The 24,970-nt window shown below is 42.2% G+C and overlaps 1 protein-coding gene across 3 annotated transcripts in view; it reads right to left on the bottom strand.

Annotated features, from left to right (window-relative positions):
• LOC145348394 (potassium channel subfamily T member 2) overlaps positions 1-24,970 on the bottom strand; it is a 693,657-nt gene that overhangs the window by 325,407 nt on the left and 343,280 nt on the right. For all 3 annotated transcript variants that reach the window (XM_080196607.1, XM_080196608.1, XM_080196609.1), the window contains exons 12-13: positions 21,754-21,817; positions 14,554-14,662 (exon numbers count right to left, since the gene is read on the bottom strand). In XM_080196607.1, the coding sequence (XP_080052733.1) occupies positions 14,554-14,662; positions 21,754-21,817 (173 nt within the window). The remainder of the gene's footprint in view (positions 1-14,553; positions 14,663-21,753; positions 21,818-24,970) is intronic.

Raw genomic sequence — 24,970 nt, 5'->3', positions numbered from 1 at the left:
CTCTCATCCTCCTCTGCTCTAAAGAGGAAAGCCCCAGCTCCGTCAACATTCCTCATAAGACCTACCCTCCAAATCAGGCTACATCCTGGTAAATCTCCTCTACACTGTCTCCAATGCTTCCACATCCTTCTTATAGTGAGGTGACCAGAACTTCACACAATATTCCAAATGTGGTCTGCCAGTACCCAGCAGCTGCTGCCAGTGCCCAGCAATAGCAGGGATAAAAATAATGAGATCCTGCAGCTGAATGAGTGGCTGAGGGATTGGTGCAGGACAGAGAGTTTTAGTTTTGTAGACCATTGGGAAGTCTTTGCAAAGGAAGGGCACTTGTATAAGAGGGATAGGGAACATTTAAATGGGAAGGGTACACATATTTTAGCTGGGAGGTTGGCTGGAGTGTTTAGGCAGGGTTTAAACTAATATGGAGGCGGGGTGGGAAGGAGAGAGACAGCTCAGGCACTGAGAGTGGGAGTGAGTTGGAGGTCAGGGTAAGTCTAGATGATAGGAAAATCTCCCAGGAGGAGGAGGATCCGAGTGGGCCTGAGGGTCTTCGGCGCATCTGTTTTAATGCGAGGAGTGTGACGGGTAAGACAGATGAACTTAGGGCCTTGATGTTCGCGAGGAATTTAGATGTGGTGGCAGTGACAGAGACGTGGTTAAAGGAGGGGCAGGACTGGCAGCTAAATATTCCAGGGTATAAGTGTTTTAGGTGTGATAGGGGAGGGTTGAAAAGGAGGGGGAGTGGCGCTCTTAGTTAGGGAGCAGATCACAGCGGTGCAGAGGGAGGATAACATGGGGGGTTGGGAATTGACTCTCTGTGGGTGGAGTTGAGGAATAGGAAGGGGGCCGTTACTATGCTAGGAGAGTACTATAGGCTGCCCGACAGCCCGCGGGCATTGGAAGAGGGTATATGTAGGGACATTTTGGATAAGTGTAGGAAGAACAGGGTTGTTGTAGTGGGAGATTTTAATCTCCCTGGGGTGGATTGGAAGCTGCCTAGAGCTGGGGGGTCAGACGGGGAGGAATTCGTAAGATGTGTATTGAAAGGATCCTTGCAACAGTATGTAGATAGCCCGACTAGAGAGGGGGCTGTACTGGATTTAGTTCTGGGCAATGAGCCGGGTCAGGTGGTTGAGGTTGCGGTAGGCGAACATGTGGCTAATAGTGACCGCAACTCTGTCTACTTTAGGATACAAATGGAAAAAGATGAGAGCTGTCCTAAGGGAGGGTGCTAAATTGGGGGAAGGCTAGATACAGCCGGATTAGGCAGGAGCTTAGGGATGCAGACTGGGATAGGCTGTTGGAAGGCAAGACCACGTTAGGCATGTGGGAGTTTTTCAAGGGAAAACTGCAATGGGTGCAGGAAAGGCATGTGCCGGTTAGGAGAAAGGATGGGAAAGGTAGGATTAGAGAGCCGTGGATTACTAGAGATATAGAAGACCTGGTTAGGAAGAAACGAGAGGCGTATGTCAGGTCTAAGCAGCTGGGAACGGAAAAAGCGTTGGAGGAATACAGAGAGAGTAGGAGGGATCTCAAAAGGGGAGTTAGGAGAGCAAAGGGGGGGCATGAGATAGCTTTGGCAGGTAGGGTTAAGGAGAATCCAAAGGCGTTTTACTCCTATCTTAAGAACAAAAGGGTGGCTAGGGGTAAAATCGGTCCTCTCAGGGACAGACGTGGGGAATTGTGCTTAGAGGCAGAGGGAATGGGGGAAATCCTGAATGAATACTTTGCGTCGGTATTCAGGAAGGAGAGGGGCTTGATGTCTGGTACAGTCATCGAGGGAGCGGTAGACCAATTGAAAGATCTATCGATTACGAGGGAAGAAGTGTTAGGGCTTTTAGCTGGCATTAAAACCGATAAAGCTCCGGGGCCCGATTGCATTTATCCTAGGCTTGTTAGGGAGGCAAGGGACGAGACTGCTGGGCCTCTGACGCAAATCTTTGTCTCTTCTTTGGACACAGGTGAGGTCCCAGAGGACTGGAGGATAGCGAACGTGGTACCGTTGTTTAAAAAGGGTAGGAGGGATAGCCCAGGTAACTATAGGCCGGTGAGTTTCACGTCAGTGGTAGGCAAGTTGATGGAGAGGATTCTTAGGGATAGGATGTATGAGCACTTAGAGCGTTGCGATCTGATTAAGGATACACGGCATAGCTTTGTAAAGGGGAAGTCTTGCCTTACGAATCTGGTAGAAATCTTTGAGGAGGTGACAAAAACGGTCAACGAAGGATGAGCCGTTGATGTTGTCTATATGGATTTCAGTAAGGCGTTTGACAAAGTCCCTCCTGGTAGGTTGGTACAGAAGATTAAAGCTCATGGGATATGTGGTCAGGTATCTAGATGGGTAGAGAACTGGCTTGCAAAGAAGAGTCAGAGAGTAGTAGTGGAGGGGTCCTTTTCTAGTCACTAGAGGTGTGCCACAGGGCTCAGTACTGGGACCTCTTCTCTTTGTAGTGTATATAAATGATTTCGAAGAGGGAGTAGGTGGTGTGATCAGCAAATTTGCTGATGACACCAAGATGGCTGGATTGGCGGGCAGTGAGGAGCAGTGTCTGGCAATACAACGGGATATTGATAGGCTGGTTGATTGGGCAGATACATGGCAAATGGAGTTTAATCCGGATAAATGTGAGGTGATGCATTTTGGCCGGAATAATGTAGGGGGGAGTTATATGATAAAGGGTAAGCCCATAAGGAGTATAGAATCGCAGCGAGACCTGGGGGTGCAAGTGCACAAGTCTTTGATGGTGGCAGTGCAAGTAGAGAGTGTGGTGAAGAAAGCCTATGGTATGTTAGCCTTTATAGGAAGGGGTATAGAATATAAGAGCTGGAGTCTAATGTTGCAGTTGTACAGAACGTTGGTTAGGCCGCATTTAGAGTACTGTGTCCAGTTCTGGTCGCCTTACTACCGGAAGGATGTGGAAACTCTGGAGAGAGTGCAGAGGAGGTTTACCAGGATGTTGCCTGGTATGGAAGGACTGGGGTATGAGGAAAGATTGAAGAAATTGGGGCTCTTTTCCCTTGAAAGACGCTGACAGAGGGGGGATCTAATAGAGGTATATAAGATTATGAAGGGCATAGATAGAGTAAACAGAGGTAAGCTATTTCCTATGATAGAGACACATAGGACAAGGGGCCATGGACTTAAGGTGAAGGGGGAGAGGTATAACACAGATATTAGAGGGAGGTTTTTCACACAAAGGGTAGTGGGGGTATGGAATGCTCTGCCAAGTAAGGTGGTGGAGGCAAACATGCTAGTGTCATTTAAGAGTAACTTAGATAGGCACATGAGTGTGTTGGAGATGGGTGGATATAGGAGATTGTTTTAAATAAGGGTCATTAGCATTGGGGCATCCCTGGTAAGGTAAATGGATATGGCACAATAACAATGTTTTTTTTCCCTTTTCATTCACAGGTTTTAAGTCGGTCTGCCTTGTGTCCAACTACACGCGATGGGTCATACTTGGGCTGCTCTTGGTTGTTCGAGATTGGCCTAGTGCTTCATGTCGTCCGTGTGTGCCTAAACTGGACTAGATACTGCGCAAGACGACAGCTCAGTGACTATCACTGATTGCTGTGCAGACACATGGATTTGGGCCGGTGTCTGTGGGAGTTTGCGCATTCTCCCCGTGCTTGCGTGGGTCTTCTCCGGGTGCTCCGGTTTCCTCCCACAGCCCAAAGATGTGCTGTTAGGCTGACTGGCAGTAATAAATTGTCCCTAAATCAGTTTCCCTCAATCTGGATGGCCATAAAACATTAGACAAGGGTCATGGGTGGAGAGGGGGACTGGTGATGTTGAGATGGCGGCGCGGGCTCGTTGGGCCAAAGGGCCTGTTTCCCGGGCTGTTTTTGTTCTTTGTTCTTTGTCTTACCAGGGTCCTGTATAGTTGCAGCATAACCCCATGGCTCTTAAACTCAAACCCCCTGTTAATAAACAATAACACACCATATGCCTTCTTCATGGCTCTATCCACTTGAGTGGCAACCTTCAGAGATCTGTAGATATGAACCCCAAGATCTCTCTGTTCCTCCACATTCTTTAGAACACTGCCCTGTAATCCGCATTCAAGTGCTAATGTTCTAAATATAACTTTGCTGTGTTCTGATTAAGTAAATTGTCATGTATATTTATACAGCATCTTTAACGCAGTAAAACATTCCAAGGTACTTCACAGGAGCTTAATCAATCACAAATAAAAACGGGGCCAAAAAAGGGGTTATTAGGACAGGTAACAAAAATTTGGCCGACACGCTTGGGCTGGAACAGGTTACAGTGCAGTCTAACTGATCATATAATGGCCTCAATTTTTGCTGAGTTAGGACAGGAGTTAGGAGCTAATCGTTGGATTTCCAATCCCATTCCGATTTCCAGCAATTTTTTAGGGTAAGGGTACAGAAGCTAGTCAACCTACGTGCAGCATTCCTGGCTCTATTGCAAATGTGGGTACTTTGGACCCCAGTCTTGGGTTAGTGGAGTTGGGACCTTTCAGAGGTTCACAGCTGCTCTGAGGAGTGTGAACAGTGGTTAATCCCCAGTTCAAAGTCAGGAACCAGAAAGAAAATTGCCGGCTTCTGGAATTCTTTCCTTGACAGGCTTTGAAACACACAAAAAAGGGTTAGTTTCAAGAGTTAGATGCAGTATTGTGAGTTAGTGGTGTTTTACTCCAGTGATTAATTATAGGTCTCGGCCCTGCAAATATACTTTGACCATTTTTGACAAGTGTTGTAATAAGTGGTGAGATGCATCTTGCTTGCTTTTCCCTTTGGCTAAGTGCTCTTATGCATTCAAAATTGAAGAAAATACTGTTTGGGATCTCTAGTGTAATAGTCTGAAGTATTTAAAGGTCAAGAGTCCGCCTAAAATGAAAAATAAACTTTCAGCAAGTTTCACAGTGGAAAAAAAGCCCCAAATGGTCCTGGACTGCTTTGATTGACAGGATATCTGGAGTAACTAAAAAGCCTCTGATTTTTCAGTTTCAATTGACTCCATGTTTACATTTCCCAGGGTGTGTTATTATATCTGAGCCAATTACGAATATTTGGCTAATTTTCAAACGGTCCAGAAGCAATTATTTCTACAGGGGCCTGTGGTCACATTTTGACTGACAGTTTTATGATGTTATTAAAGGATTGATTGCCTTTGGTGTGGTTAGTGCAATAGAAGCTTGTTTTTACAACGGACTGATCACTCAAGGGGATTATTTTTAGTGAGGTTTATGAATAGAAGTTTTTTGTTAACAAAATATGCATCTGAGCAAGATTGGTTAATAAATTACATTTCGGAAATTTATTATTTTCATCTCCGTTTCATACATGGAGGTCTGTCCACAGTGAAGACTGGGTGAGTGGCTATGAAGAATACAAGCAGTCATGGAAGGAGCAGGGAGGGTATAGAGGAGAATTGAGAAGTGTGGGGTTATGGAGAATTATGAAGTGGACATGGGAATATAAGGGACACAGAAGAGGGCATATGGGGTGGTTAGTTGTGTCAAGGTTTGAGACCCTGACATTCATCTTTAAAACTGGATCAATATAGCCTGGTCCTGCATCAAACCACTTCTGCTTCTACCTCAGAGTTGCTTGACACCATTCCACCCCCCGAGCAAATATACAATGAGTAGGGCTCTTTTTAAGGAGGTGGGTCGACCACATCATGAAGTTTGCCCAGTCAATCTTCCCGACTCCTCCATGAAACTCCAGTGCCAGATAAATGGTTCTTCAATCGAAGTCCATCACTTCCTTATAAATATCTATATATCTATCAATTGGGATAAGCAAGTTGACATTTTAAAATTGGTAACATACACCAGTCCTGACAACAGGCTGTTGAATCTACAGTGTTACCTTCTTCTCTTGTGACTCCACAGTAATGTGGTTAACTCTCCAATGCCCTCTGAAATGGAAGGGCAGGGGTGGGCAACAAATGCTGTCTGACCTGTACTTTTTGGGCTTTTATTTCAGATTTCCAGCAACTTCAGTATTTTATCGTTTAGCTCGTTACACTGATTGTTGCACTATTTGCTCCTTGCCCTGCTCCAACACCACATTACCACTGGTGTCCCCCAAAGATCTATCCTTGGCCTCTTTCTATTCCTCATCTACATGCTGTCCCTTAGCCACATCACCCAAAGGCACAGCATTTGTTATCACATGTATGCTGGCTGACAACGCTCAGCTCTGCCTTGTCACCACCTCACTTGACAATCCCCACTGCTGCTAAATTATCAGACTGTTTATCTTACAACCAGGGCTAGCTGAGCAGAAATTTCCTCCAATTAAATACTGGGAAGTCTGCCTTACATACTGTTACCTAACTATTGAGTCCATTCCTCTTTCTGGCAACAGACTGGGATCAAGCCAATCCGTTTGTAACCTTGGTATCACATTTGATCCTGAGTTGAGCTTCTGACCACACATTCATGCCATCACTAAGAATGCTATTACCACCTACTGCCCAAATTCACCCCAACTCAACTCATTCTGGCTCTGGCCCATGCCTCTAGACTCAACTGTTCCAACATGCTCCCAGCTGGTGCTCCACGTTCCACCCTCTGTAAATTTGAGGAAATCCAAAATTCTGCAAAATTCTGCAAATGTGGCAAGTTTTGCTGACCTACATCAATTTCCAGTCCAGCAACCTTTGATTTTAAAATTCTCATCCTGGTTTTCAAATCCGATGACACTGCCATTCATCTGTAATCTCTATGACGATATTGTGCATTTAAGAAATGTATTTTAATTTTGTTTCTCTGTTGTTTTTTCAAACAGGCCCTGGTAGTTTATTTTGGCATCGTTTTGTCCATAACCAGTGTCCTCTAATTGTTACTGAAGCAATATAATGGACACTATGGGCCCGATTTTACCATTGTGTATGTGGTAAAGTTGGGCATGAGGCCATTAATGCAATTCACGCCCGTGTCTGTGCAGTTGCCCACTTTACCAAGGCCTGAAAATGACCACAATCCGATGTGCGGTATGGGTGCAATGGTGATTTAAATGCATTTGCTTGCATTTAAATTCAATTAATGACCTGCCCACACAACTTTACCAGTATTTCCCCCTTTACCATCGCGTTCGTGCATCCAGATTGGACGCGAAACAAACATGCTCGGCAAAGTCTGTTTCGGGCACTCCAGCTTCTGAAGAGGTAAGCTCAGAACTTCCAATGGTCTCCAACTCAAATTGGTGGTGCGGGGGAGGTAGGGAGGCAGGCCAAATTATTCTCTGGTGGGGGAGTGGGGTGTGGGAGAAGGGGGGCCCAATCATTTTCTGGTGGGGAGGGGGAGGAGGAGGGTCAGATGTATCTCTGGTGGGGGGGGTGGGCGTGTGGGTGGAGGGAGGGCAGATCACTCTTTGTTGGGGGGGGGGAGGGGAGGAGAGGTGAGCCCAATCATTCTCTGGTGGGAGGAGAGGAAGGAGGAGGCAGGTCAGATGTATCTCTGGTTGGGGGGAGGAGGGAGGCCTAATCGTTATCTGGTTGGGGTGGGATGCGGGGGGAGGGATTAAAGATCATTGCTTGGTTGGGGGAGGGGGAAGGAGGCCAGATCGATCTGTGGTAGGGAGGGGGATAGTGGGGACCGCTGCCACTCTGCGGGTGAAAGGGGCAGAAAGGGGGCAGGGAGTCACGATCAGTCTGGGTAACGTTGGTGGGGGGGGGGGTGGCGGCGGGTGGATAAGAAGGAAAGTTATGTTGTAGCAGCAGGGTGATATCTGTGGGGGCCACCGTTCCCGAGCCGCTTTATCTGCTTTTTTCGGCCAGGGAGCAATGTGACAGTGGTGTGATTTTCAATTATTCTTCTAACTGTACATGCACAGTTCAGATCTCTGATCGTTTCGGGTGCGCTAAGTCCTGCTCAAAGTGCAATTCGGACTTGCGATTTTCTTTTCAGGCTAAGCGCTAATGGGGACGCCTGAAAGCAGATTTCTAAGTCAGATCTGAATTGCACCCAAATTCAGCACTTAGAATGAAAATGGCAAAATTGGGCTCTATGTTTATTTCAATCTGGGCTAATGCAATGTTCTGGGGTATCTAATGATCCCTTGGGATTATTTACTGTGGCTTGATTTGGGGATGATTGACAGGTTAGGGGATGTCTGGGGATAGTTTTTGCCACAGGAGAAGTCCAAGGTTATAGTTTTGATTCAGATGCAGTGTGGACTGCAGACAGAGAGCAGTGTCTCTTGTTTCCTCTCTCTTTGGAGTTTAAAATTCTGCTGTCTGTGAGTTGCTGTTGGAAGTTACTGGAAGAAGGCAGCGTGTTTCTTTCTCTCTATGTATCCAGAGGCATGCCAGAAGTTCCAGGACTGGAAAGCCTTAGCGTTTTAATTCACAACAGGTGTTAGCAAGCTACAAAATCCAGCATCATGTGAACATACTTGTTTTTTTGTGCCAAGTTTAAAGAAGAGATATATGTTTATGGAGTGTTGTTTTACTTGAAACTTCATAGTTAGCTGTTAAGATTTATACTACATTATAGTGGATTCTTGGTAATTGGTAAAAGTTAAGCTAATTTTTATTATATTTTAACTGTGTTCTTAAATAATCTTTGTTTGATAAATGTTTCCTAGTAAGTCATTTAAATCATACATGGAGTGAAACATCTTGTACTCGCCCATGCCAAATTCAAGATAAAAACTTGGGGTCTAGGCTATCTTCATAACACACCTCAAAGTTTCAAGCCGGGGTCATAACATCTCCTCCAACCCCAAAAGCACTGAGCATATATGGACTCATCTAAATTTGGTCTCTCATGCACTCCCAACTACAACTGCTTCACTATTAGTAGCTAGACCTTCATTTGTTCAGATCCTAGGCTCTTGAATAGCCTCCATGTTGCTCTCTGCCTCTCAAGGACTTTCCCTCAAGGACACTTTTTAAAATCTACCTCTTTGACCAATATTTTGGTCAACTGAGCTAATTGTCTCTTCATATGTCTCAGTGTTTTATTTTATTTTATAATGTGAAATGCTTTGGGATATTTCATTTCATTAAAATCAATATAACTTGTTTTTCTTGTTCTTTGGCTAGAGTCAAGGATTAGAAAGGTTGACTTTAAGCCCTTGAACTCCATTATTTTTGTGTGAATACACCTTTGGTCTTTTTTGGCAACAGATGATGGGAGGGATTCTCCCAAAAATTCCTAAGTATCAAAATTGCATGAAAATTGGAGTAAATCCTGTTGGCTTTTTCAGCAGGAGTTTCAAAAAGAATCTCTCACACTCTGTGCACTGCAGAGTGCCTCAGCATGAATCATGCTGAACTTCATTGTGCAGGGACTGTTCTCGCTGGATACGCTGGCAGCATAGCGCTGAGCAGGTCACTGCGCACACACTGATCTGCAAATGCCGGGATCGGCGCATGCCCAGTAGCCCGATCACTGGCCAGTTCGATTGGTGGCCAGGCCCGCGACTCTGGCAGCACTGCCACTCTGGCCCTGCCACAGCCGGATTGTTGGTCCTGCGAACATGTATGGGCCAGCCTCAACCCACCACCACCTCCTGACCCAACTCAAACTCCCGCCTCCCGCCTAGCCCTGATCCCCTCCCTCGCAGTCCTGGTTTTCTGCCCCGCTCCCCCCCACCACCAACAACCAACCCCCCCCCCCCCCCCACTCCCCCCACCACCACTTTGCAGGCTATCCCTCCCATCCCGATGCTCAGCCTCGATCACTGGTCTCGCAACCCTGTGCTCAGTATCCCTATGCAGAGTGGCAGTGGGACCTCCACCAACTGCTCCCCACAGTTCCCACCCCCATACAGCTCTGTTCCTTTGCCACTACCTGATAAGCAGTGCCAAAATGCCCCTTGGGCAGAGGCACTTTGTTCCTTGGGCAGTGCCAGGGGGCCTTAATGGCCTCCCCTTCACTCCAGCAGGTCAGGCTCCTGTTAGTGGGGAGCTATTGTAAACCCCACTGGAGAGAAACACTTCTGGCAGGGCTTTGAGGGTTGGGGGGGGTGGGGGGGTTCGGTGGTGGAAAAAGGCTAGTGGGCCCAGAGAATTCAGTCCAGGCCTACTAATCAGATTTAAATAGTACTAAAATTACTAAATAACTGATGCAGCTCCGTGACACTTTCCAGCGCCTAACTGACGGTGTTGGAAATCCAGCTACCGGGGACGTGCAAAGGCCGTGGCTCTTGAATAGCCACCTTTCACCCTAAAGGACTGCAGCGGGCTGGGAGAATTGCCATCATAATATGTGGACACAGTTCAAATCATCCAGCTATCCAGGGTCAGGGAGGTCCTGTGAGCATTTATGAAAAACAGTTGTCCATTTCCAGTTCTATGCCACCTCTCTCAAATCTGCAGTTAGTCCTGTACAAGCTCTTGTGTAAATTGTCTCACAGACCGTTAGGAACCAATCTTATCCAACATATAGCACTTTGCTACTCCAGAATTAATATCAATAGATATAGCAAAATTTTGTGTCATTTTTTCTACCTTATACGGCAGTGCAATTTAACAGGTCTGCAAAATATGCGCAAGCTGTGTCTTAACTCTTATTACTGCCTGTTACTTTTACTGAACCCATTCAAAGATGTAATAGTTGAAACCACAATATGACAGTACTTCTTCATCAGAAGACTAGTGTCATATCTAGTAAGCTAAATATAGAGTGATTTATATATGTGTCCAGTGAAATAATGCAAGATTATTTTGTGTTTATGCAAGGTGACGTCTCATTAACAAAATCTCTTTGAAGATACCAGGGAATTTTTCAACCTTGTCATCTTGCTACTTGTGTTGTTGTCACGTCAGCTTTGTTGGATCACAGGAATATAATTGTATTTTTGGCAGTCTCTCATCTTGGTGGCATTACTATCCTGCTGCTGAATAGTGACCCCGTATGACAGCTTCTCTTTTCAACTTCCCAATACTAAGGGAAGAATTTGCATTTATTTTGCACCTTTCAAAACCCGGGCCATCCAAAACCACTTGAGAGTCAATTAAATATATGTGATATGTACTCACTGCTCTAAAGTTGGAAATACAGCAGCCAATTTATGCATAGCATGACCCCACAAACAGCAATGTGATTTGGCCAGAAAATCTGTTTTGAAGTGTTGGCTAAGCAATAAGCATGGGACACCATGGAGAAGTCCCCTGCTCTTTTTCAAACAGGGTCACGGCATCTTTTATGCCTACCTGTCAGGGTAGATGGAGCTTTAGTTTGACATTTCATCTGAAAGATGTTGCCTCCAACAATGCAGCACTCTCTCACTGCAGCAATGGTGAATCTGTCTAGAATTTTTGTTCCCATCACTGAAGTTGGGCTTGAACAAACAGCCTTCTTACTCACAATCAAGATGCTGCCAATGAACCACAGCAAACAACTACAACTCAAGTTGGCCACAGAATGGTAACTCACTCCCTCTACCACGAAGAAGTATGGGAAAAAAAACATAAGCTGACAAAGCTTGTCATCTATTGGGTTGTATGTGGGATCTAATACTAGTTTCTTTTTTGTCTTGGCCTAGTTTTAACAATCCTTACCAATCCACCTTGAAAGTTTGCTTCAAATAGCCCTAACGGTGGGTGCCCTTCATTCCATACCAATTATCCACTTGCACATGCAGTGAGAAAGGACTGTGTTAAAAAGTTCTATACAAAGGTTGGAAAATAAAACAGAGAGCCTGAATAGGAGTAATTTGGGAGGTTTTACCAACAGGCCCCACCTTAAACCAATCAGACCTGGTTTGGCTTCACTGAAGACAAAGTGGCTAAGCAATGCTGTCTGCTGCAGCATAAGTTACATAAGATAATATTAAGCATTGAAATGTTTTTCCTATTACTATGACAATAAGCTTCTACACAACAGAATTCTTCAAGGTCATTGCAGGGGACATCTGTCAGACAAGCCAACACTTTGGGCAATTTCTGCATGTGAATGATACCACGTTTGCCGGGGGAAGCACCTTCAACAGTTTTTCCATGGAGAGGAGACTACAGGTGGAAAGCAGAGAGAATTTTAAGTACAGTGAAGACTTCTCTAGAGTTCTGTTAATTATAACTGTGGCTATTAAGTCAATCTGCGCGAACTATAATGCATTCGCATTCAGGAAGGAATAACACTCTATTAACGAAGGTAGTTTCAGATATTGTCCTGTATTTAAACGTTCATTATCCAGGGCCCACCCACAAGGTTCGTGATCTGATTAAAAATAAAGATGAAAGTAAATTTGCTTTGAAATAACTGGCAAACATATATAAACAGAAATGTTTAAAAATATTTTTGATGCTTCGCAGCTGAATCATCAGTGCAACCACGAATTGTTATTCAAGACAATAACATTTTACTGTGTGTTCTTCTCAAGCAGTAACATGTAACAAAATTTAAAAATCAGCTGAAAATATACACTTTGTAAAAGTCATTCCTGTTCATGTTATTATCCCACTGTTATTGTAAACTACTGTTCAGCCACAATAGCACCAGCAGTATCTGACTGCTTTCTTTAGAAGGGTTAACGTGTCTCCATTCATAATTTTAATTGCTTTGATTTCAGTGTCTGAATGTTTATTTGTTGTGGAAACTGAATGCACACTGTTTAACTGTAGCTCATGATATTGAATTCACTGTAGAAAAAATCTTCATAATCACTTTATTTATATAGTTGCTGGTTATTATGTCTTAAGTATTCAAAATAATTGGTTACCCATTGTTGTCCAATTTGCACAATACTCAGTGTAGCAACTTATTTATGTTCAAAGCAGATCAACAATGACAAGAAGTTTATGTTTCTCCATTACTTTTAAGTTAAACAACTAGCTTTAAGAAGAAGAATTTGGTGGTTCTAGTTCTCCGACCTCACTCCATTGCAGTGAATGGAGATTTGACTGAGCACCAAATTCTCCTTGCTCACTGGCAGCGGGTTGTGAATGGCTGGAGAATTCCAGCCTGTATTTTGTTCACAAAATGATGATGCAATGGCATAAATGTTAGTGCAATAAACATTTGCCCAGCTTTTGCTGTACTGACAGCTGCAAGGCTGTCAGCATCACCCTTATTACTGCACAAAATTACAGAAGCATCTAACACTCAAACATGCAGTTAAGCACTGAAATCAGAAATTGCTGTCTGTGATACCTTTCTCCACCAGAAGATGAACCATTGCAGTTTTTGCCAACGGAAACTGCACAGAGATCACTGTCATACAAGTTTAAGTTAACCATCCACTAGTCTCACTCTTTAGCAAAAAGGTTGAAAATGTTGGAATTATTCAATCAAGAGAGATTTCAGTTTGTCAGTAATTATTACTGATGAACAAGCTCGCTGACATTGAACAAATAATTTTACAAATGTGGCATCCCAGTCCATAACAAAATAATTAACATTGCAATTCATAAATATAATACTATATTATCTATACATATATATATATATATATATATATGTGTGTGTGTGTAATATTCACATAGTAAACATAAATCACATTTAAATCACTGCACTGGAAGTAGAATAAAGACTGAGACATACAAATGGGATGATGGTAAAAACACAAAAGAAAATGACAAGTTTTCTTAAAGACCCCACCACCCCCCTCCCCAGAGTACATTTTGTGCCATTGCCATCCTCAGTGCTTCTTGTGATGTTCAAATGGAGGAATACTGATTGTTCATCTAGCGGAGTGGGTGGAGGAGGGGGGTGGTTGACAGTGGTGGTAGGCAGAGGTAGGTGGTAATCAGTTGGATGTTTGCCCATAATTGACATGATGTCATGGGACTTCATGGGGGCCAGAGTCAATGTTGAGAACTCTCAGGGCAACTTCCTCCCACTGTACACTGTTGTACCATCAGCTCTGGTGGATCTATCTGGTTATTATGATAGGGCGTACCAGGGATGATGATGGCAGCGTCTGGGGTAAGATTCTGAGAGTATTACTACATTGGGCAGTTGATTGACTAGTCTGTGGGACAGTTCTCCCAGTTTTGGCTCAAGGCACTAGACATACGTAAAGAAACAGGGCTGGGTTTGACATTGTCACTTCCTGCACCGACATTGATGCTGGATGATCAGTCCAGTTTCATTTCTTTTTATAGGCTTTGTAGCAATCTTGATAGAACTGAGTGGCTTGATGTCCATTTCATGCTACATTGAAGGCAGACCAAGTAAAGGACAGCATATTTACTTCCCTAAAGGACAGCAGTGAACGAGATTCGTGTTTATGACAACTGACAATGGTTTCAAGGTCACTATTACTAGCTTGTCAATGCCACTTCTATTAACTGAATTTAAATTCCACAGGCTGCCATGAATACCCATGTCCTCAGATCATTAGCCTACACCTCTGAATTACTCGTCTGGTGACATTACCACTCTACCACCACCTCCCCATTTATGTCACATCGCTCATTCAACTAGTTAGTTGCAGTAATTTGAAACTGCATCATAACTGAAAATAATGCATTACATGTCAACATCTAGCAACAAATCAAAAGTTACAACATTATTTCTCTAACTAAAAAGGTAAAGAAAAATTTAGTTACTGAATTGAGAGCATCAACTTAACTGGCAGAATTATTACATTTGTAGAACTATTCCATTTCTCTAAACAAGTTACCTGCAAATTTGACATGGAATTTATTCTCAGGTTTCAGTATCTGAACGTAGAGGGGACACTTTGGTGCAAAGTCTTTGACAGCCCATGCCCTCAGAATGGTTTGGTGATCCTGAGTTAAAAAAAAATGCAACATAAATAAGTCTCTTTGTTGTTGTGAACAGAAATGGGAAGATGAAATGACAAGTAATTACTGTATGACGAGTGTGGCGATACAAATAAGCAGTTAAACGCACACGTCTGTCATTTAATACTTTGGGATGATTTTCTTGAAAAAATCTTCTAATCACCAGGGTACTTAAATTATTGGAATTATACAGTGGTTAGCACTGCTGCCTCAAAGCGCCAGGGATCCTGGTTCAATTCCTGGCTTTGGTCGCTGTCTACCAGTGTTTGCATGGGTTTCCTCCAGATGCTCAGGTTTCCTCCTACAGTGCGAAAGATGTGTGGGTTAAGTGGATTGGCCATGGTAAATTGCTCCATTGTTTTAGGGGGATTAGCAGGGTAATTACATGGGGTTATGGGGATAGGGCCTGGGTTAGAGTGTTATCAGTGTAGGCTTGATGGGCTTTCGCACTGTAGGGATTCTATGATACTTACCAATATATTGATGTGGAAAGTAACCAGTGAAAGGGAAGTAATGCAGGTTTTAAGTAAACACATATTCCAAAATTCCACTTGATTAACTTCGAAAGGACAACCATCAAGAGACTAAGTAAATTTGTGTTCATAGTAAATCAAACCATATGTTCGCTTGGGGAGCCAATGCGGTTAATCTTCTTGCACTCTTGTTTGTGTTCTAACACATTTAAAACATTCAGGACTTTAAGAGCACGGCTACCATGAAAAGAACTTAGGTTGGTGATAAGAGCTGACCTCTTGCTTAGAAATCATCATCTGACACCAGCGTTTTCTCATCTGTACTTAATGGAAATCTGGAGGAAAAGAACTCAAGGGGTCTTGATTCTGAAAATATGGTGTATAGATGAATGCAGGGGAAGTGAGAAGTAGAATAAAGAAGGTTGGAAAATATATCTTCAGTACTGCAATGTCTTCTGGCACAATAGATCCAAATTATTTAGTGTTACCAATGCTCTAACCATGAACAAGTATAACTTTGTGTTTTTAAGATGCAACTAAGCTTTGGATACTTGCTTTGCTATCATGTTTTGTTGAATGCGACTTAACACATTGATCAAAAACCAAAGATCATGGAACTGGAGTTAAAATTATCTTTATGATTTTGGTATGAAGTCTCACAACACCAATCCAATGCCAGCATCTCCACTTTATGAGCTTGACATACTGATCATAAGTATTGATGCTGATTGCAAACTATTAAACCTCACAGTATCTTGAACATGGAAGGTTCCATACATAAACATACAGACCTTAAGTAGATTTTTACTGATATGAAATTGGTCAAAGATCTATTGGACAATGCAATGTACCTCCTTCAGCAGGTCCAAATTCCTATCTCTATCTTTTGGTCCTAAAGTGAACAAGGACACGTTCCAACAGAAAACAGATATGCAAGAGATACAGGAGATGCAAAGCAGCAGTCAACATAGTTGATGATATCTAGATATATGGTCTATAGACGATAAAGATCATGACTACCATCTACATGTAGCCACAGGGAGAACCAAGATGCTGGGACCAACAAAACAAAGACAAATACATCTGAAGGCAACAGAATGCCGATTCTTCAGAATGATGTACACCCCTGACAGCATCAAGGTGAGCCTTCAAAAAGTCATTGCCATCTTCATGATGGAAGCTCTGAGAGACAAGAAAGAGCTGAGAAGTTTCCTTGGCTTGATCTGGTACATGAGTTCTTTCATACCTCACATGTCAGAACACACAGCAAACCTTTGAGAGCTGATCAAAGAAGGTGTTGAGTACAAGTGGTCAGAATCATATGAGAGGAGCTTTAACAAACTCAAAGAAATAGTATGCAAAGAGACAAGTCTGTCATAGTGACAACAGAGGGAAACTTTGCAAGAAGATGCTTCTATGAAAACCAAACTCAGAGTACACCTTCTACAAGAGGAAAAACTGATAGCATTGGTATCAGCTCCAACATCAATTAAGATCAGAAATGCAAACAGAGCTTTTGACAATCATGTTTGAATGTAAGACATTGGAAGAAAGTTTACAATGGAAATTGATCATTGTTCAAATCTACAAGAAAAATCTTGTGTATAGCACCAGTAAGACTACAGAGGCTTCAGAGTTACAATTTCACTCTGAAATACAAACCAAGAGAGAAATAATGCTCGCAGCTGCCGCATCCTGATTGTTGTCACAAAAGAAACATGAGTTAAAAGATTAAACTGTAACGATCCATCCCCAATGAATGTATCATCACCAATACTGGTCACATCACTAATTTGATTCAGTTAAGACAAAGAGGTACAGATGCCTTCTCAGCAAGCAATCAATGGATAGCCTGATAAAATAGGCGTGAACGCAGCCAGTAATCTGGCAATATTGGTCAATCAGATGACAGTTTCCTTTTGCTGGGCGAGATGTCTTCCCCCTGTAATTTCTGTAAGCCAGACTGACTACAGGGATGAATTTGTACCTTCTTGTGATAATGTGGTTTCCTCCACACACATTTTTATGGGAGTTCAATCGCTGACCTGTCCAGACAACTATTGTATCTCAGTTTCTGTAAACATGTAAACAATAGGAAGCGCTACCTCCACTAGCGATCTGAATGTGTCTTCAATGGAATCTTCACCACAGATTGTTTACATTTCATGATTTCCAGAAACAAGCTTGGATGTGAAGCACAGGCATATATACGGGTGAAACTCATCAATGCTCATAAAGCATGCCAACTCATCACCGAGAGTGATAATCCATGAGATGAAGGCACAACACTCTACCACCTATCAGATACCATGTATCACGTTTTGAGAAAAGTAAACAAACTACATAAACATTTGTAAAGTATACAGTTTAATTATAAAAGTTGATTCCTAATCTTCTTTAGTTTGGACATGGAGAATGACTGGAACTGTTATATTGATGTTGAGGCAATTTTCTTAAAGAAAATGGGGTGAGATATTGTTGTACCATTTAAAAAGGCTAGAAAACATGTTTTGCTCACAAATACATACATTCCATAATGCCACATCACTCACTGCTACACAATAATCATGGCTGAGAGCAATAATCTATCAATCCACAAACACAATTGGAGCAGTAAGAATCATGCTCATTGAAGCTCCAACTTGCACAGTCTAAAAGTCTGAATATTTTGAACTTCTGGGGATAGCAATATGATCCATTTGCTGCCAGTTTGTTTGGGTGCTAGTTAGTTCAGTTGGCTACACGGTTAGCATACGGTTCAAATTAACAGCAACAAATGTGACTTCAATTCCCATTCTAGCTGAAGTAGAGTTGGGATCTGCATTCTCACTCTGCCCCTGAGAATGGGGGACAATGGCAAACCACCACTGACAAAAATGGTGAAGGAAAGCATCTCAGGACGAAGCATTAGTAGACAATGAGCCACAGACCTGCCTTCGGACAGAGCAGAGATGAATGATCTATTGACGTGCCATACTAAAATGGTAAAGCAGCAAAGATTTTCTTTACGTCATCATCTGTTGTTTACCCATATTTTGCTCTCAATGGTTTATTGAATTATGTCAGAGCTGCAGTTGAAGAAACACATGTTGAAGGTAATCTATTTCCAATTTATAGGATTGAATCCGTCTTTTATGAGATGGTTATGACCAAAGAAAGTAGATGGAAGTTGATGGCATTCTCTTCAGAACACCAGGAGATTTAAATATGCAAAATGCTTCATTTTTATTTCAGATTAAAATACAACAAACTGGGTCTGAGCATCTGCAATGTTTCCCAATATAATAAACTCTTAAAATCCGCAAATTTATACAACAGAATCTAGCTATGATGCATGATTAAGAATAAATTATCGATAGATTTTTACTAAAGTTACTTAAGTTACCGTTCAAACTACAACCAAATGACTGAAATGAGATTTCATGAAACAGAAGTAAATGAGAAATAATTATTGATTGAGAGACAGAATATTACCCAATGCACATCTGATGAATAAAAGCGTCTGGAAATTACCCTGAAACGCAGAATTTGGAAATGCTGCCTCTTCATGAATATGTATAACATAATGCTGTAAACAACGTTTAGCTTTCCATTGGGAAATAAAGATGCATATGTTAAACTTGAGCAGTTTCTGATAGCTAGTGTAACTCAAAATGAGACTGTCATTAAGTGTCATCAGTGAGACATTTTAATTTGGCAAATTTGCCGGTAATATAAAACAAAAATGTTGCCCTGCAATTTCCTGAAACCTTATGGCATAGCCAAGTTGTGCAAGAGCTACTGTGTCTTTTCTTCTGCAAAAGAATTTGCCAGTAACTGATTTCTTCCAGTTTCATGTTGAAAAAATATCATGCACAAATTTCCTCATCTGTTTGTAATGGTTCCTACTACATCTAACTCCCAAAATATTCTGCTAATCATTGACATAGCCCCACCCAGCACATAAAGATATAGCTCATGCATGATCATAGGTTTACACAACTAAGGCCCTGACAAAGATTTACACCCACAAATTTAGTTGCAGCAAGGCCAGAAGTCACCTGATGTCAGGACAACATGATGGCATAGTCGTTAGTACTGCTGCCTCCCAGTGTGAGAGACCTAGTTTCGATTCCTGGCTTGGTTCACTGTTTGTGCAGTATCTACACATTCTCCCCGTGACTGCAAGGGTTTCCTGTGGCTGCTCCAGTTTCCTCCCACAGGCTAAAAGAAGTGCTGGTTAGGTGCATTGGCCATGCTAAATTCTTCCTCAGTGTACCGAAACACAGGCGCCGAAGTGAAACAGCTAGGGGATTTTCACATTAAATTCACTACAGTGTTAATGTAAGCCTACTTCTGGCACCAATAAATAAACTTAAAACTTATCACTGCAGCAATTTCTGGCATTTGATCAGAGCTCTTATTTTTGAAGTTTCCTGAATGACACCTGTGCTATAACTAACCAAGTGCAATCAGTCTCCTTGCACCTGACATTTTTCAAAAACATACTTCATCTTCAAGTGTCCATAACAATGAAACAGCTTGAAAAACCTCTCAATAGGCATAACCATGTTCTATATTTTAATGCAAGAGGCAGTTCCAAGGCAAGAGATACTATGAGTAAGGTGCCTTGGCACGAGACAGCAGCTCATTCGCTATTAACCCTAATTAGTGGCATCACAAGTCACATTGGCTTTTATATTCCTATATAGGCCAATGAGCTTCACACAATATTCCAGCACACATTTCCATAGAGAAGATTGAAATTTTGACTTTCTACACCAATGTCATTTCTGCACCATGCAACACAATTAAGGAAGTTCTGTGGCTTAAACAGATTGCATTATCCTTTCTGAAGACCCACAGGGAACGGATCTCTGTGTATACATTATCATTTTGAGATAAAAAAAAGTAAAGCATTAGCAAATATAATTTGGATTACTGAGGCCATTTTACCACAATTTAATCTCATAATGCTCCATTAGTTGTACTTTCCCATCTGGATAACCATTCAAATTATCAAGCAAAATTATGACAGATGAGTAGTTCATGTTTCCAGTTGCTGTAAGTGAAGGCATCATAAATGATAAAGCTTAAACCATTTCAAAAGATAATAATGTGTTTTCTTATTATACTTTTACTCTTAAGCTGTAGGGAAAAGTTATTTTCCTCTATCAGGTGCAGTAATATATCTCATTTCAAAAAAAGGTTCAATAATCGGAAACATAACCAAAAATAATAATTATCCATTCCAGTCACAATTGAGTATGCCAACAATAATAATTTAAACAAAGTTATGCTAATATAATCAAATTTATGCATTCCTTTTCATTAGCATAAAAGAAAGTAGTTTGGAAAGTGATTTTCAAGTAATAATTCAGTGAGAGTCTGAAACTGCTTAAAGGGGGAGTTGTCAGATTGCATTCATTGTGAAAGCAGTCTGGAATAGAAGCTGATTTGGTGGGTCAGAAATTGGGGAGGAGAGGGTGCAGGCAGAAGATAGGAACACAACTGCTCCTCGTGGTTTCAAATCTAGATGTGAAAAAAAGAAAAGCTTAGTGTGTCCCATTTATGAAGCAGGTAACAGCATGTTTAACGCCTACTTCGTCGCGGTTCATAAAAAGGGATCCTGAAACAGCAATTCAGCTGTCAATTTACACATCTAAGGGGCTTTAGTGCCAGCTTCAGGCAAGAAAAACAAATACTCAAGAAGCTGTATTTGTCAATATGGTAGTGTCTATCCCCTAGCTGTAGACTGGACTTTGATCCTTGCAGCTCTATCTTTATGCAGAAACCTGCCACCAGGCCTAATTTCCCTGCTAAATGTTTCTTTATCTTCTGATTGGGTGTTGTACTTTTAAATTAATCTTGGTTACCAGTGGTTACCGCTGCTGTCATAGTCATCACACCACTCCTAGTTCCACAGAAAAGTGCTATTTGTTTGACTTCATGAAGTTGGTAACCTTGACTCTAAGCCTCGGACAATACATGAAAGTGTCCAGTATGCGGTTTTAAATCACCATATCTATCTGACTGTTATTTCAGGGATATGTGGACATGAACTGTTCTGTTACATTCTCAGCATTTTATATTTACTTTGTATTCCTTTGCCTTGTTTGTCCTCCCCAATGCAAGACATTCCATTTCTCTGCACTGGATTTAATTTGTCATGTTTCTGATCACCTAACCTGTCCACTGACATCTTCATAGATTCTACAGTTTCCTTTCTCATGAACATGCACCTGGCCAATTTATGTATTATCTGCAAACTTTTTAATTATGCCCTCTATACTTAATTTGAAATCATCAATGTATATATCAGAAACAGAAAGTGCAACCCCACTGGAATCAGCTTCCATTCACTAAAATACACGCCAACTACTTCCTTTGCTTTCTGCCAATTTTGGATCGAGCCCTTTCTCTTGAACCCCTCAAACTTTTAATCTTCTGACTAGTCTGCAAATGTGACCCTGTCAAAAACATTTCTAAATTACAGTGGGCAGAAAGGGTCAGGATAAGAACAGCAGGAGAGAAAAGATCATTGGGTCCATCAAGTTTGATCCATCCCGCCTTTCTTTTTGTAAAATGCACGATACATTTCAACTCTATATAAATACAACTTACAGCAGCTGTCCTGTCAACTTCATATCGACTGCTAAGGATAAAACAGGCTTCAGCATCATCCATTCTGAATCAGTCACCAAAATATCCCATTGTAGAGGACGGCAGCATTAAGGAAAAGGGTTGTAGATAGAAGGAAAGAGAAATAGTTCAGAATTATTAGTACATTCACTGGTATGTTTGCAAATTACACAGATAACAAAAATATATGGGCAGTGGTGTGGTAATATTGTCACTGGACTAGTAATCCAGGGAACTGGGTTCGAATCCCACCATGGTAGATGGCGAAATTTGAATTCAATAAAAATCTGGAATTAAAAGAAGTGATTGTCATATAAACCCATTCTCTTCACAAAAGAAATCTGCCATCTGGCATGACTCCAGGCCCACAATAATGTGGTTGACATTTAACTGTCCTTTGAGATGGTTACTCAGCTCAAGGGCAATTAGGCTCAATGAAAGAAAAAAGGGAAAAAAACAATTTTAAACAGCAATTCCAAGTTTTCCTCCAGGTATTACACTAATGCCAGTTTCAACCATTTTTAAAAATAGCAGAGTTAAGAGTGACTGAAGAATTTCATATAATACAACCATATAATAATTACCTGAGAAGTTTAAACTTCCGGTCCCTACTCTCTGAAACGCCTCTACGAATGTTTCCGACCCTGAGCTAGATTTGGAAACATCTGATAGTTCTACAGTATTTAGCTGAATAGCCACCCAGGAAACGTTAAACAAATTAAAATCTAGTCTAATAGCCAGTAGCTAAACAACAAATCTCTCCCCAGCTGCCCAACTGCCCCACTGACTTCCCTTGACTCCCCCCCAAACGCCTGCCTACCCCCCAATCTGACAACTCGCAACCCAACCTGACCACTTATCTAGCCCCCTAATCAGCCGACTGTCACTCTAACTAAAACCAAATTACCGCCCCCCCATCCCTTCCGACCACTCGATTATCCATCCTTGACTATCCCTGATCTGACTCAACATCTGGCTACCCAACCAGCCTACTACACCTCAATCCCACCTACCTCCCTCTGTGACCACCAGGCCACCACCCAACCTAACCCAACTACTACCCCATCCCCTCGCGACCACCTATCTGCCTCCCGATTTGAAAAAGCCAACCACGCAATTACCTCTCTGACTCGACCCAATCCAATCCAATCATCAACTCATCCACCTACCAACTATACTCATCAATCCACTCGTTCATTCACTTACTTACCCCATTAATTGATCCAATGATTAACATTCAAATACTTGGCTTTGAAACTAACCATGTGGCAGCAAGTGTCTTAAAAAAAGAGCACATCCTGTCTTCCTCTGATTCTATTCCACTTCACTGCAGTTGCAAAAGGATGCTGCATTGCATATTTCTGCGACAGTCAGGATCAGAAGATCCCAGGAAAAATGTGTAACAGGGCTAAGTCGGGAAAATCTTCAAGCACAGTGGCAAACAACTCATTACAATTGCTGCTCTGAAGATTTGGGCTGGGATCTCATTCACCACTACTGCTATATACGGATTATTCTTCACTGCTCATCTTCCTGTCTCTCTTGTGGACTTCCAAAATTGCGCAAAATACTCAAGCTGGGGCCTTTTTTTTAATGAGTAGGTGAGGGGAAGAAAGAAACTATTAAATCATGTTGTAATTTAATAGGTTTTTTTGTAGAAGGTAAAATGCAATTGAAGAGAAAGATTTTGCATAGCATAATCTTAATACCAAAATGGGAGAAGAGAATTGACAAACAGAAGCTACACGAATAATGGGGTTAATGGTCAGAGCAGAAACAAGTTGTAAAGATATATGACTGATCAAAATGTTTCAAAAGCTCATGCTATGTATATTGAATGGACATTGAATGTGGAATTTATTACATTCATGAGGTAAAAGGCAAAGTCACCATAGTCCTAGATGACCATAGGCAGCTCTCTCTTTTGAAATGCAGAGCTGGCTGGTTGGGATTTAATTTGAGGCTCACCACTCAGGCAAGGTTGAGAAGGCACGCCTTCATGATTGACATGAGCCTGGATGGGAAATGAACCCAGGCTATCAGCATTGCTTTACATCATGAACCAGCCGTCCAGCCAACTGAGCTAACAAACTCCTATTCATGAGGTAGATCTTGCTAATTCACTTGTGATTTCATCACTTTTTAAAAGAAGACGAAGAGTATGGAATGTTAGAGAGAAAGGTAACAGAACAATAATGTTATTGGGCTAGGCTCCAGAGAAATAAGGTCAACTCCCACTGGTAAAGTTAGGAGAATTCAAATTCAATTAATTCAGTAAACTGCAAAGTTTATTTAAAAGTTAGTCCGCTGGAGGATAGACGCAGCAGAGGTGACAGCAGAGGGACACTGACTCTGGACCTCAATAAAGTTGCAATTTCTGGTTAATCATGGGCAAGGAAACTTCCTGATGATTACCATTTGCCACCCTCCCACATCTGATGGTTTAAACAAATAGGGAGGGGGGTGGGGATGAGACTAATAGCTCATTAGACACTGGGGTCAGGAGTGAGTTGGGTGATAGGGTAGGTTTGGGTGAAAGGAAAATTATCAGGGGGAAGGAGGTTCTGAGTGGCCCTGGCGGGTTGGACTGCGTCTGTTTCAATGCGAGGAGTGTGACGGGTAAAACGGATGAGCTTAGGGCCTTGATGTTTGTGAGGAAGTTAGATGTGGTGGCAGTAACGGAGACGTGGTTAAAGGAAGGGCAGGACTGGCAGCTGAATGTTCCTGGGTATAAGTGTTTTAGGTGTGACAGAGGAGGGTTGAAGAGAGGTGGAGGGGTGGCACTGTTAGTAAAGGAGCACATCACAGCAGTGCAGAGGGAGGATAATATGGAGGAGTTAGGGATTGAGTCGCTGTGGGTGGAGTTGAGGAATAAAAAGGGAGAGATTACGATGCTAGGGGTATACTATAGGCCACCCAACAACCCAAGGTCAGTGGAGGAAGGTATTTGCAGAGGCATTTTAGATAGGCGCAGAAAGAATAAGTTGGTTGTAGTGGGTGACTTTAATCTTCCTGGAGTGGATTGGAAGGTGCCTAGAGCTGGGGGTATGGATGGGGAGGAGTTTGTAAAATGTGTGTTGGAAGGGTCCTTGGAGCAGTACGTAACTAGCCCAACTAGGGAGGTGGCTATACTAGATTTAGTGTTGGGTAATGAGCCGGGGGCAGGCGGTTGAGGTTGAGGTAGGCAAACATGTGGCTA

The sequence above is a fragment of the Carcharhinus amblyrhynchos genome, chromosome 9 (genome assembly GCF_965287045.1).
Source record: "Carcharhinus amblyrhynchos chromosome 9, sCarAmb.v2.hapA, whole genome shotgun sequence".
Lineage (NCBI taxonomy): Eukaryota > Metazoa > Chordata > Chondrichthyes > Carcharhiniformes > Carcharhinidae > Carcharhinus > Carcharhinus amblyrhynchos.
This window is presented reverse-complemented; position numbering and strand designations above follow the sequence as displayed.